The sequence below is a fragment of the Lipotes vexillifer genome, unplaced genomic scaffold (genome assembly GCF_000442215.2).
Source record: "Lipotes vexillifer unplaced genomic scaffold, Lipotes_vexillifer_v1.1 scaffold238, whole genome shotgun sequence".
NCBI lineage: Eukaryota > Metazoa > Chordata > Mammalia > Artiodactyla > Lipotidae > Lipotes > Lipotes vexillifer.
Genome location: NW_006785665.1, coordinates 3,336,180 through 3,349,882, shown reverse-complemented (window position 1 = coordinate 3,349,882; position 13,703 = coordinate 3,336,180). Strand labels below are relative to the sequence as shown.

Here is a 13,703-nt window from a genome sequence, read left to right as displayed (position 1 = left end):
AAAAAAAAAAAAAAAAAAAAGAAAGAGACCAATTATGAAAAACAAAAGACACTCCTACTACTCAGGAAATTTGCAAAGCCCCTAGTATATATTTTCATTATATCACAAGTAACTTGAAATATTTTAAAAATTTGGGGAAAAATTCCCCAAACCCTTCTTGTTCCAAAGCTGCTTGAGGATGCCAGCATTCTAGTATGTGGTTTTATATATTAGATATTGGTAATGACAGGTATTCAGTATTAAAATCATGGGTAAAAATTTGTAAATTTTGGCCCAATTATCGAGCTGCTGTATTAAAACTAACATTTGATATTTCACTAAGTTAATTTCACTAAAATTAAAATATTTAACATTATTAAGGTTGGCAGCCTCATTGGAGCATAGGTAGGTATTGTTGTGGCTCTTACAGATCTGTTATTTTGATTAATTAAGCATTTCACGGCTTTGTGTTTCTGGAGAGTGACTTCATTTTGATCTAACCATAATCTGAGTCAGGTGTTGGGGAATGCTGGAATGTTCAGTCATTATTCATCAAGCTCCCATCTCTCCACCAGAATTGACCTTGCTGTTCTTTTGGGGAAGACACCATCTTCAATGGAGAATGATTCATCTAATCTGGATCCATCTCAGGCTCCTTCTCTTGCCCAGCCTCTGGTGTTCAGTAACTCGAAGCAGAGTGCCATATCACAGCCTGCTTCAGGGAACACGTTTTCTCATCACAGTATGGTAAGTAGGAAACATGCTGTATCCTAACCAAAGTTTTCTGCAACCCCAACACATACATACAATAATCCCTTTCAGTGATACCCAGAGGTTTGGGGCAAGGTAAAGCGTCTTCTTTTGTCTTCCTAGGCTGACTTGGGTGTAGAGGTGTCGATTTGGGTAGTAGGGGATATAGCTCTAGGAGAGGACTTAGCTTTGGACAGACTGAGTCATCTTGTAAAAATGAGTTAGGGGACTTCCCTTGTGGTCCAGTGGATTAGACTCCACGCTCCCAATGTACGGGGTCCGAGTTCGATCCCTGGTCAGAGAACTAGATCCCACATGCATGCCACAACTAAGAAGCCCACGTGCCACAACTAAGACCCAGCGTAGCCGAAATAAATAAATAAATAAATTAATTAATTAAATGTATTTTTTTTAACGTGTAGACTTTAAAAAAAGAATGAGTTAACATCATTTACTGAATACTTATTGTGCAAACATTGTTCACTGTTATTATTGAAGAGTGAAAATCAATGACAACCAATTTTAATACTAATTAGTATTAGTAATACTAATTAAACTTGGATGGAAGGTTGTAGCAGTTCCCTATTGTTTCTTTTTTGTTTTTTGGCTGCACTGTGCGGCATGTGGGATCTTAGTTCCCCAACCAAGGATTGAACCCATGCCCCCTGCATTGGGAGCACGGAGTCTTAACCCCTGGACCACCAGGGAAGTCCAGCCATTCCCTTTTTCTTGATAGAGCAGAATTGTCATATGTATTCATTTAAACCAGACATTTCTGAGCTAGGCTTCTAAAAACTTGGGGTCTTCCTGAATCTGCCCACTTACTAGCTATTTCTCCCTTTCTCTATAAGTGGGGATAAGAGTGCTTGCTGTGCCTATCTTACAGGGCTTCAGGAAGATAAATAAGATAATGGGTAAAGTCTCCACAAATGTGGAAGTAGTGGTATTGGTTATTAACCTAGAGCACTTATGGCAAATGACTTGTTGATTTAGAATATTTTTTAAAATTCAAGGTCATCAATTATAGCAAAGGCTAAATAACTAAACAAAGATGGTCAGTAAATCCTAAAAGTACTGCTTTTTCTCTCTTCTTTCCTGTTTATTTTACTTTCCTTACTTTCCTGTTTATTTTTTGCTGGAGGGTTACTATAGTTGTAAGAGGTAAGAAACTATGTGTATGCATATACTTTTATTTTTCTAGTAGTGAGGTTAGAGTAATTACTTCAGCTGTAAAACTGCTAAGTCAGCCTCTAATCCAGAGCTGTTAGGTTTTTAAAAAAATAAATTTATTCATTTTTGGCTGTGTTGGGTCTTCATTGCTGCGCACAAGCTTTCTCTCGTTGCGGCGAGCAGGGGATACTCTTTGTTGCGGTGCTCATGCTTCTCATTGCAGTGGTTTCTCTTGTTGCGGAGCACGCGCTCTAGGCGCTCGGGCTTCAGGAGTTGTGGCACAAGGGCTCAGTAGTCGTGGCTTACGGGCTTAGTTGCTCCATGGCACATGGAATCTTCCTGGACCAGGGATCGAACCGGTGTCTCCTGCATTGGTATGCAGATTCTTAACCACTGTGCCACCAGGGAAGTCCCACTCTGTTAGTTTTTCTTTTTTTTTTTTCTTTTTTCCCCGGTACGTGGGCCTCTCACTGTTGTGGCCTCTCCCGTTGCGGAGCACAGGCTCCGGACGCGCAGGCTCAGCAGCCATGGCTCACGAGCCCAGACGCTCCGCGGCATGTGGGATTTTCCCGGACTGGGGCACGAACCCGTGTCCCCTGCATCGGCAGGCGGACTGTCAACCACTGCGCCACCAGGGAAGCCCCACTCTGTTATTTTTTAACTGTTGTCTTAAAATAGTTTTTTGTGTTAATAGTAATTTGGTGGTTGATATTCTGCCATGTATGAGTGGTCACAGGAGAGAAAAGGTGGCAGAGAAGGGAGAGGAGTGTTGGGACTAAAAAGGAAAAGAAGGAAGAAACAAAATGGGACAAAGGTTGTAGGAAGATGTAATGAAGATGAGAAAATAACTACCAACACCTAAGATATATGACTGGAAAATGGGTTAAGTGCTTTATGTCACTTTTAATTGCCTTTAATGTCTGGAGTTGAAGATTTACACCTAAATCTAAATTCTCATATCAAAAATAAGTTTTCAGTATACTTCCACTTTAACATTCTGTTTAATGTGTGTCATGTGATATGTGAATAAGTGCTATTCTTTTTTCTCATTACCTGCATTAATCAGTATGCTATTTAATGTAGTTCTTTTCCATTGAGGACAGAGGTTAGAGGATTAATTTCCCTTAAAATTTAATAGATGTAAGTAATATAGGAGCCCTTTCCCATTATCATAATATATGAATGTTAGGTAATTTTCTATACCTTCAGTGTTTCACGCTTGCAGAATATTTTGTAATCATGCTGTGCGGGATCATCTCTCTGCCGCAGTCCCGTACTTTCAACTAGATTTCCAGTGTTTTTGTTCTTGTTTGTATAGTCTTGGGATACAGACTGAAGTGGAAAAAAAAAGTCTTACGTTGGGTTGGACAGATTGGTTTTGTATAAGCACTGCTTAATGATGAACCTAAGAGACACCAGACTAAATCTCCTTGGAAGTTCTTTAGAATAGTCAAGGCCATATGGTTAATCTTCTGGTCTAGGCTGGTAGTTTTACTTGGTAGTAGGGAATAGAGAGAATCCCCCAAAAGCATTAAGAGTAAATTTTGTCATCACGATTATTACCCTGTAGAACTTGAATATACACAGAAAACAATAAAATCATATTGATTCATTTCTTGATCATTTAGTGCAGAAGTTGAGATAGCTCCTTAACTTTGCTTCTTTGTGTCTATGCTAGTTATTAGAAACATTGAGATGGAGCTCAGTTAGTTGTTTTTGTTCCTTTTGAGCTGTTCAGTGGAAGGGGCAAAGACTTTAATGGCTGAAGTGAATTTTTTTTTTTTTTGCGGTACACGGGCCTCTCACTGTTGTGGCCTCTCCCGTTGCGGAGCAAAGGCTCCGGACGTGCAGGCTCAGTGGCCATGGCTCACGGGTCCAGCCGCTCTGCAGCATGTGGGATCTTTCTGGACCGGGGCACGAACCCGTGTCCCCTGCATCGGCAGGCGGACTCTCAACCACTGTGCCACCAGGGAAGCCCCTGAAGTGAAATTTTATATCACCTTCATGTTAGCTTCATAATTAAGTATTAGTTGATTTAAAAATTCAAAGGGGAGAAAACCCCTCCAGTCATTAAAGGAGTCCCTCAGAAGGAGGGAGGGGAAAGTGATGGTAATGGAATAAATTTTAATGGTTCTTATTTTTTTGACTGCTTGTTATGTGCCATGCACATATTAAATGCTTTAATCTTGTTTAATCTTCCTACACCTTTATGAGGTACTACTTTTATTCCTATTTTCAGATGAGGAAAATGAGGTACAGACCAATTACAAGTAATTTTTCCACAGTTATTTAACCAGGATTTGAATGTAGACAGTCTGAGTCCAGAGCTTATGCTGTAATGGACTATTCTATTTTGTGACATTCTTTTTTAAAAAATTTATTTAGTTTTTAGTTTTGGCTGTGTTGGGTCTTCATTGCTGTGCATAGGCTTTCTCCAGGTTCGGCGATTGGGGCTACTCTTTGTTGTGGTGCGCGGGCTTCTCACTGTGGTGGCTTCTCTTGTTGCAGAGCACGGGCTCTAGGCGCGTGGGCCTCAGTAGTTGTGGCATGCGGGCTCAGTAGTTGTGGCTCACAGGGTCTAGAGCTCAGGCTCAGTAGTTGTGCGCACAGGCTTAGTTGCTCCGCGGCATGTGGGATCTTCCTCAACCAGGGGTTGAACCTGTGTCCCCTGCATTGGCAGGCGGATTCTTAACCACTGCGCCACCAGGGAAGCCCCTGGACATTCTTTACTTGTCTTATCTATACTGACTCTTAACTGGGATAAGTGTTTTGTTTCTGTTTGTTTTTTGAGTAGTTGAACAAAGTTGCTTGGATGTGGATTTCTCTAATCTCTGTGTTGATCTACAGGTGAGCATGTTAGGGAAAGGATTTGGTGATGTTGGTGAAGCTAAAGGCAGCAGCACCACAGGCTCCCAGTTCTTGGAGCAATTCAAGACTGCTCAGGCCCTGGCTCAGTTGGCAGCTCAGCATTCTCAATCTGGAACCACCACCACCTCCTCTTGGGACATGGGCTCCACCACACAGTCCCCATCGCTGGTGCAGTATGGTGAGAAATATGGAAAGTGATTTGAATTCTTTAAGCATTGGAGCATTACTGCCAAGAGGCTGGCAGGAGTAGGGGTGGAGAATGTGTTTTGAAGTGAGGAGAAGGGCAGCCAACTGGCTCTTTTCCCACAGTGATTTCCCCTGGTGAGATAGGCTCAGTTCAGAAAGCTGGGGAATAATAATTAAATACATAAGTTGAGGCTGTATATCTCTATATCTCTTTCATCAAATTTAGCCCTGTACACATTTGCAGTCTTCTGTTGACCTGAGGATGTTTTGGGTTTTCCCTAGGTTTATCTTTAGTATTTGAAAACATCATACTGCCTTTGGGCTTTTCCATTTTAGGACCTTACACTTTAAACATGGACAATTCCTGGATTTCTTTCTTACATAGGCAGGATAATAGTTTTGATTTCATTAGGTTCTGCTTAACAAATAAAATCCAATGACTGCCACCTATAGAAATGAGATTAAATCTTAAAAGAGGACCTGTTTATATGAGTTTCTGATTCCTGGGGGCCTAGTTCATGGCTCTAGAGCAGGATAATAGCATTTTCTTAAGGTTCACGAACACCTCTGGCCTCATGCTTATTGGATTTCCTCGTGCAGATTTGAAGAACCCAAATGATTCAACAGTGCACAGCCCCTTTACAAAGCGCCAGGCTTTCACCCCATCTTCAACCATGATGGAGGTGTTCCTTCAGGAGAAGCCACCTGCAGTGGCTACCTCCACTGCTGCACCTCCACCCCCATCTTCTCCTCTGCCAAGCAAGTCCACCTCGGCTCCACAGATGTCTCCTGGGTCTTCAGACAACCAATCGTCCAGCCCTCAGCCGGCTCAGCAAAAACTGAAACAGCAGAAGAAAAAAGGCTCCTTGACTTCTAAGGTATATTTGAACTTTTAGATAGATACTATTTTAGGGCAAAGGGGTGTGGGATTTGAGAATTGAGATTGTAATCGTGTAATTTGGAGGTTTGAAGCAGAAGTTTTTTATTAGTCTTACAGTAAGCTCATAGTAAACCATTACTTTTTCTTCTCTACAGATTCCTGCTCTGGCTGTGGAGATGCCTGGCTCGGCAGATATCTCAGGGCTAAACCTGCAGTTTGGGGCATTGCAGTTTGGGTCAGAGCCTGTCCTTTCTGATTATGAGTCCACCCCCACCACGAGCGCCTCTTCAAGCCAGGCTCCAAGTAGCCTCTATACCAGCACGGCCAGGTAGAGGAAACAGCCGTCATAAGACTTCTTTTATCAGACCTTTACCAGTTTTTCTAAATCTGCTGATTCCTAGAACTCTGGACAGGCCAAGCCTCTGATTGAGTGAGAGAAAAGTAGCCAATTGTAGCATTTTGTTGAGCACTTTAAAATATTGTTACTAGGTTTTTCCTAACTCTAAACAGAAATGTATCCCTTGGGCACTTCTAGAATGTCCAGGCACAGTTCCTAGAGATATGTACCCCACCTTTAACAGTACCTTGGCATCTACCACAGCTAAAAATGTGTTTGACACTTTTAGCCCCTTGGTGTGGACTTAAGCCTATGAAGGGTGTAGCTTGGAACTCTTAGGAAGGAGGTAACATTAATACATTACACAATTAAAAGAAACCTTTCCAGTAGAACCTTCCCTGCCTCCTCTGATAGCTATCAGGGAAGGCCATCTTAAGCAGTAGAAAATCCTGGAGGAATTTCAGAGTACTAGGGTATTTTTTTCAATCCTTAGAATTTAAAAATAGAGATGTCTTGCCCCAGCCTAGCTTTGTTGAATCATAATTGCTCTTAATGCATATGAATATTTTAAAAGTTCCTTTCAAGAGAATTTTACTTCATAGGGTTTTTGAGAGGGCCAGGAGCTCAGAATTCCTTAAAATGAACATGAGCAAAAGGTGATTTTTCCCATGTTAAGGGTTCATGTTATGGTATCAAAGGGACCAAGAGTAGTATATCCTTTCTACTGACTTTTAGCTTCTTTTTCTAATAACAGCAGCATGTAAGGGAACAAGAAATTTTTCTCTTCCTTTAAGAGTTGAAAATGTTTTTAAACTGGATTCTTAGCTTAGATCCCTGGCTCTATAGAATGTGGAAATTCCTACTGTTCTCAGGAGAAAATTGCGGCAGTTTCTTTTATTTGTTGCTGGAATTTTTCTTTTTGATTGTAATCAACTTACATAAGTAGTGGATCTCCACTGTTTTAGTATCAGTGGATCTGCTCTATTCGTCTCTCTCAGATTTTCCTTCTCCATTCCCCACAGTGAATCTTCATCCACAATTTCATCTAACCAGAGTCAGGAGTCCGGTTATCAGAGTGGCCCAATTCAGTCGACAACCTATACCTCCCAAAATAATGCTCAGGGCCCTCTATATGAACAGAGATCCACGCAGACACGGCGGTACCCCAGCTCCATCTCTTCATCACCCCAAAAGGACTTGACTCAGGCAAAGGTATTGGCTTCATGAGCCCCTGGGCATTGGTTAGGAGAATAGTGGGCAAAATCTCTGAAATATTAGTGTTTTACTTCTTGAAAAATGGTGCTAAGACACCTCTGAAGTGCTGATTGAGAAGCTGAACCACATTTTTATGGTTGGTGAAATAAAAGTTCTCTTCACTAATCTTGGAGACTTAGAGCCAGAAGATCATTCTCTTTGCACTAAAGATTCATTCTCTTTAGTAGAATCAGTCTCAATTACCTGTTTTCTCTTCTTGGAAGATCTGATTGCCAGCCTTCTGTGGGTGCATATCAGTAGACCTCACCTTGCTATGTCTTGGCTTGGTGAGGTGGACAGCATGTGCTAGAGGCAGTGTGGAGTGACTGTCAGATGCAGCCAGCAGAATAGGTGGTTTGGCTGAACTGTCATACTCCCACATCCTCCCCCAGGGATCACTGGATTTGGACCTTTCCTATGTCTGTTTGGGGTTTGGGATCTCTTTAGCAGTTTGGGCATTGCCTTCTGTTGCCCTGGGTCACGCAGGGTTGGTATATCTTATTATTGTTGTTGTAAAATTTTTGTTGTTTTTACTTTGTTTGGGTAGTATACATTATGTTAATCCTTTCATTAACTTGTAGAATTTCTCTGAAAGAAATTGGTTGACAGAAGTTAGGCTGAGTCATTGTGCTAACTTGACCTATTCACTTGAGTTTGTCTGTTTTTTATTCCTCTGTCTTTTGTACCAGAATGGCTTCAGTTCTGTGCAGGCCACGCAGTTACAGACCACGCAATCTGTTGAAGGTGAGTGTTCTCCAGGCTTTTTCCTCTCAGTTGTAGTGTTTTTACTCCCCTTTAAATATTCTTGCATTTCGTAGATTGTTGTGGAAAGATCCCTGCCTCAGTGATCAAAACTTCTGGTATAGTCTTAGCTTGGTTCTTTCTACCTTGCTGTTTAATCTCAAACTATCGTAAGTTTCAGGTTCTCTGTCTTGTAACAGTGATAATCCTCTGGGTTCTCTTTATTGGACAAATGAGATCAGTGCTGGGAAATGCTTGGAATTAAAAAAAAAAAGGAAAAGATTGTACCTAAATGTTAGTGGTCCATTACTAAATAACGCACACTCTTGTCTTTGGGACAGCCTAGGGCTGTCGTCACCTCTTAATAACTTCCTCTGATGAGGTGAATTCCTTTCTTTATTTCCAGGTGCTACAGGCTCTGCAGTGAAATCTGACTCACCTTCCACTTCTAGCATCCCCCCTCTCAGTGAAACGGTATCTGCAGCTTCCTTACTGACGACAACCAATCAGCACTCATCTTCCTTGGGTGGCTTGAGCCACAATGAGGAGATTCCAAATAGTACCACCACACAACACAGCAGGTGATTTGGGGTGAGGATGGAGGTTTGGGTTGGTGAGTAGTAATAACAGAGCTCTCTGGTTCTATCTTGTCCTCTCTGCCTGGCAGAGACCACATTAGCTAAGTGGGTGACCTAAAAGCTATGGGAAGTAAAGACAGAGGAGGCTTTTTTCCCTTTTTCAACACCCATTCTTGCTTTAATTGCTCACTACCCTTGGCTGGCCATTGTGTTTACCATATGATCTCAGGGTCTCCTTGGTCCCATATTATGCCTTCTTTGCCTATGTTCTTTTTTTTTTCAATTGATGTATAGTTGATATACAATGTTGTGTTAATTTCTGCTGTACAGCAAAGTGATTCAGTTATACATTTTTTTAAATATTTTTTTCAATTATGGTTTATCTCACAGGATATTGAATATATTTCTGTGTGCTATATGGTAGGACCTTGTTCATCCATTTTATATATACTGGTTTGCCTCTGCTAACCCAAAACTCCCACTCTATCCCTCCCCACCCCGCCTGCCGGCAACCACAAGTCAGTTCTCTGTGTCTGGCCTGTGTTCTTTTTGTTTTTTGCGGTACGCGGGCCTCTCACTGCTGTGGCCTCAACGTTGTGGAGCACAGGCTCCAGATGCGCAGACTCAGCGGCCATGGTTCATGGACCCAGCCGCTCTGCAGCATGTGGGATCCTCCCGGACCGGGGCACGAACCCGCGTCCCCTGCATTGGCAGGCGGACTCTCAACCACTGCGCCACCAGGGAAGCCCTGGCCTGTGTTCTTGACTGAAGCTCCAGGTCAGGTAACCATAGCCCTATGGCTTATGGCAACCTCTTTTACCTTACAGCACGTTATCTACTCAGCAGAATACCCTTTCGTCATCAACATCTTCTGGGCGCACTTCGACATCCACTCTTTTGGTAAGTGTGATGCTATAAAAGAGGAAGTGTGGTCTTGTTTACATTTAAACAACTATCCAACTGTAAGAGTCTCCCAAGAAGGGACTCTTGAAAATTTCTTCATGAGATGGCAAAATGATAATTCATCTGAAGTTGCAGGAAAGGAGTAAAAAGGATGTTTGAAGCCGAGAGAGGCAGAAGAATCCAGAAATATTGCAGAGCTGTGGGCCAATTCTCAAAGCGCTGGAAGTGACTTTTTTGAATATATGACTTTTTTTTTTAACACTGTAATTGGGTGGGACTTTGTATGATATGATAAATTCTGTAAGAACATCCCTTTCTAACTGGTACAGCCATTTTCATTCATTGGTCTGGGGTATGGCAAACATGAGTCCTGAAAATAATCAGTTTGAGTCTGGGCATCCTATAAAAGTGAGGCCAGATGAGAGCTTTTGGCCAAAGAATTAATTTCACTGTTGTGATTTTATAACAATTTGTGGAATTAAGCTGAGATGGTAAGGAAGAAAACTAACTTCAGAAGGACCTGTTTTGGGCAAAGGTGTCTGGTTTGTCAAAAACCTGGGGCAAGGTAATGAGGGTTAAGGCTTTCTCAGGAATTTCTCTTTCCTCAAGTGTACTATTTTAGGTTTAAATTCATTAGAACTTGTACTTCTTTCTAGCTTGTGAACTTGTCTGTTGTGCTGGCCTAGTGAAGAAGAATGTGGGAGAGAAGACTATGATATATTTTTCAGACCTAAACTACCTTCTGTCTCCTCATTGGCTAGTCAGTGTTCGTTTCTAGGGAGTTTGTCCCCACTCGCTCTGTTGCCTTTCTGAACAGGGTGATAATGTGCAGTGGGTCTGTTGTTACCATCCTTACCAGATGAATGTTGGGGAATGTGTAGCCAGACAGTATTTAGTAACTTCTTCTAATTACTTTGGCAGAGAGCACCCTAGTACCCTGCCTCAGCCTTTTTAATTGAGAAGTTGGTGTGATATAATCAACAGAAGGGATTGTCTTTCCTGACCTCTTATACTAATCACTGTTTCCTCCTCCTCTCTTCCACTGCACCGCCTTTTTGAAGCACACAAGCGTGGAGAGTGAGGCGAATCTTCATTCTTCCTCCAGCACTTTCTCCACCACATCCAGCACAGTCTCTGCACCTCCCCCAGTGGTCAGTGTCTCTTCCAGTCTCAATAGTGGCAGTAGCTTGGGCCTCAGCCTAGGCAGCAACTCTACCGTCACAGCCTCCACTCGAAGCTCAGTTGCTACGACTTCAGGTAGCCCTGCATAGAAGATGAATTGCATTCCTTTGGTATGAATGAGCAAAGTAATAGTGTGACAAGATAAAAATATAATTTCTCTTTCAGGAAAAGCTCCTCCCAACCTCCCTCCTGGGGTCCCGCCGTTGTTGCCTAATCCATATATTATGGCTCCAGGGCTGTTACATGCCTACCCGGTAAGTGAGACTGAAGGATCTTCTCCAAAAGAGGAAGGTGGTATGGCTATTCTTTATGGCTATGGCTTCAGGTGGAAGAATATAATTAAATAATAAATGAGTGGTTGTCACATGTAAGCACACAAGTTTTTAATCTTTGTAGTTTTGGAAAAAAAAATTTTTTTAGAGAGGAAGGACTAAACCTAGACCAGGTCCTCTACTGTGTATTTTCTCGGGTGAAACACAATTTCTGGGCCTCAGAAGCCAAAGGCCAGAGTGTCTAACTGGAATCCCTTTCAATTTCTTAGGGAATTATTTTCTCTAGTTGGATAGATTCCTAATTTCTGGGGGTCTATGCTGGCTCTGACCTAGTCAGAGTAGAGTTCCCTGACTTAGTCTGGGGCTATCTGAGAATAGGTGACTGACAGTAGTAGCCTTTTGCTCTGTTGTGTCTTGTATCAGCTTCGTGTATTCAGTGCCTATTAAGATGAAGGATATTTAATTAAAAAAATTTTTTTAAACATCTGTTTTTCAAACTTATCTTTACCAGGGGATTAGGGCAGGGGTGGGGGGAGGGATAAATTGGGAGATTTGGATTGACATATACACACTACTATATATAAAATAGATAACTAATAAGGACCTACCATATAGCACAGGGAACTCTACTCAATACTCTGTAATGGCCTATATGGGAAAAGAATCTAAAAAGAGTGGATATATATGTATAACTGATTCACTTTGCTGTACACCTGAAACTAACACAACATTGTAAATCAACTATACTCCAATAAAAATTAAAAAATAAAAATAAAAACTTGTTTTTGCCTTCAGAGAGTCTAGAAGAATATCGTACAAATGAAACATCCATTAGCACTTTTTTTTTTTTTTTTTTTTTGCGGTACGCGGGCCTCTTACTGCTGTGGCCTCTCCCGCTGCGGAGCACAGGCTCCGGATGCGCAGGCTCAGCAGCCATGGCCCACGGGCCCAGCCGCTCCGCGGCATGTGGGATCTTCCCGGACCGGGGCACGAACCTGCGTCCCTTGCATCGGCAGGCGGACTCTCAACCACTGCGCCACCAGGGAAGCCCCATTAGCACTTTTTTAATAGCTAACACACTACTTTAGTACCCAAACATTAAAGAGTGGAGTAAAATGAGAATCCTTTCTGAAGGAGATAAATTTTAAGCCACATTTTGAAGGGCAAAGGAGAGACAAAGACTTGTAGAATAAAGCAGGCTATGTATGTATGACTTGTGCATACCCTACTGCTACCCAGAGGCCAGCCTAGTTGAATCACTGTGTAGCTCAAGGAAAGCTTAAGACCTTTCATGAATCATGTAATCTCTTTGCATTAAACTTCTTTCTTTCTTTTTTTTTTTTTTTTTTTTGCGGTACACGGGCCTCTCACTGTTGTGGCCTCTCCCGTTGCGGAGCACAGGCTCCGGACGCGCAGGCTCAGCGGTCATGGCTCACGGGCCCAGCCGTTCTGCGGCATGTGGGATCTTCCTGGACCGGGGCACGATCCCGTGTCCCCTGCATCGGCAGGCGGACTCTCAACCACTGTGCCACCAGGGAAGCCCTCACTTCTTTCTTAAAGAAAATGAAGGAAATAATTTATGTCCTCTTCTTAAGAATGAGGATGAATGTTGATTTATCTTGTCTCTTAGCTCCTTGGTTTGCTACCATCATGACCAGTCCTCATTAATATTGTTAAATGTTTGTATCTTTCAGCCACAAGTATATGGTTATGATGACTTGCAGATGCTTCAGACAAGATTTCCATTGGTGAGTATATGGTTGTAGAGCTTAGGAAAAGAAAATGATCTTAAAATTAACGTTTGGATTATTCCAAATGTTCAGTTGATAAGTCACAGACTTGGCTCTTTCTCAAGCCATATCTCCATACACATACTTTAAGATATATTAGAATGTACTTCGAGAGTGGTTCTAATAGAAGGTAATTTTTTTTTTTTTTAATCAGAGTTGTGACATCTTTTAAGTAAACACATTTTAACCTGTTCTAAAGCTCAGAGTACTGTGGAGCTCTTGGGATGCTTCCTGTATGTCTCAAACACTTTGATGAATTCCAGAAGGAAGATCTGTTTTCTCAGTAGTAGTAGACTATGAGGAATAATATCTAGAGATTTGAGAATATTATTGGTACTGATGGACTTGAAGTGTTTCCTGGTGGGCATACTTGTAGACCTTGCCTGACTGTCCCTGGCCAGGCAGGGGGGACAGTGTATGCAAGAGTAATATGGAGTTTGTGCCAGTTCAAGCCAGCTTAATCAATGGCTGGATAAATTGCAGTACTCCAACATTCTCTTGCTTCTCACCCTGAATGACATGTCCTCACTTCTGGGAATGAGTGGCATTGAGTCTCTGCTCTTTATCTCTCTCTTTCAGGATTACTACAGCATCCCATTTCCCACACCCACCACTCCGCTGACTGGGAGGGATGGTAGCCTGGCCAGCAACCCTTATTCTGGTAGGATTGGGATAGGGAGGTTGTGTTGGCCTTGGTGGCAGAAACCTGATTAGTAGAAGGAAGGGGTCCAGTCCTCACCTTAATTAAGATCTTTGACAGAAGTACAAAATGGATGTGGTAAATCAGGGTTGGTAGATTCAGAATCCTGCTGA

General features: G+C 42.2%; 1 protein-coding gene across 6 annotated transcripts in view; it reads left to right on the top strand.

Annotated features, from left to right (window-relative positions):
- The window catches only part of UBAP2L (ubiquitin associated protein 2 like), a 45,233-nt gene that overhangs the window by 21,512 nt on the left and 10,018 nt on the right, over positions 1 to 13,703 (top strand). For all 6 annotated transcript variants that reach the window (XM_007458004.1, XM_007458005.1, XM_007458007.1 and 3 more), the window contains exons 11-22: positions 555 to 726; positions 4,747 to 4,945; positions 5,554 to 5,831; positions 5,989 to 6,161; positions 7,193 to 7,382; positions 8,114 to 8,168; positions 8,572 to 8,746; positions 9,571 to 9,643; positions 10,708 to 10,903; positions 10,994 to 11,082; positions 12,795 to 12,848; positions 13,470 to 13,551. In XM_007458004.1, the coding sequence (XP_007458066.1) occupies positions 555 to 726; positions 4,747 to 4,945; positions 5,554 to 5,831; positions 5,989 to 6,161; positions 7,193 to 7,382; positions 8,114 to 8,168; positions 8,572 to 8,746; positions 9,571 to 9,643; positions 10,708 to 10,903; positions 10,994 to 11,082; positions 12,795 to 12,848; positions 13,470 to 13,551 (1,736 nt within the window). The remainder of the gene's footprint in view (positions 1 to 554; positions 727 to 4,746; positions 4,946 to 5,553; positions 5,832 to 5,988; positions 6,162 to 7,192; positions 7,383 to 8,113; positions 8,169 to 8,571; positions 8,747 to 9,570; positions 9,644 to 10,707; positions 10,904 to 10,993; positions 11,083 to 12,794; positions 12,849 to 13,469; positions 13,552 to 13,703) is intronic.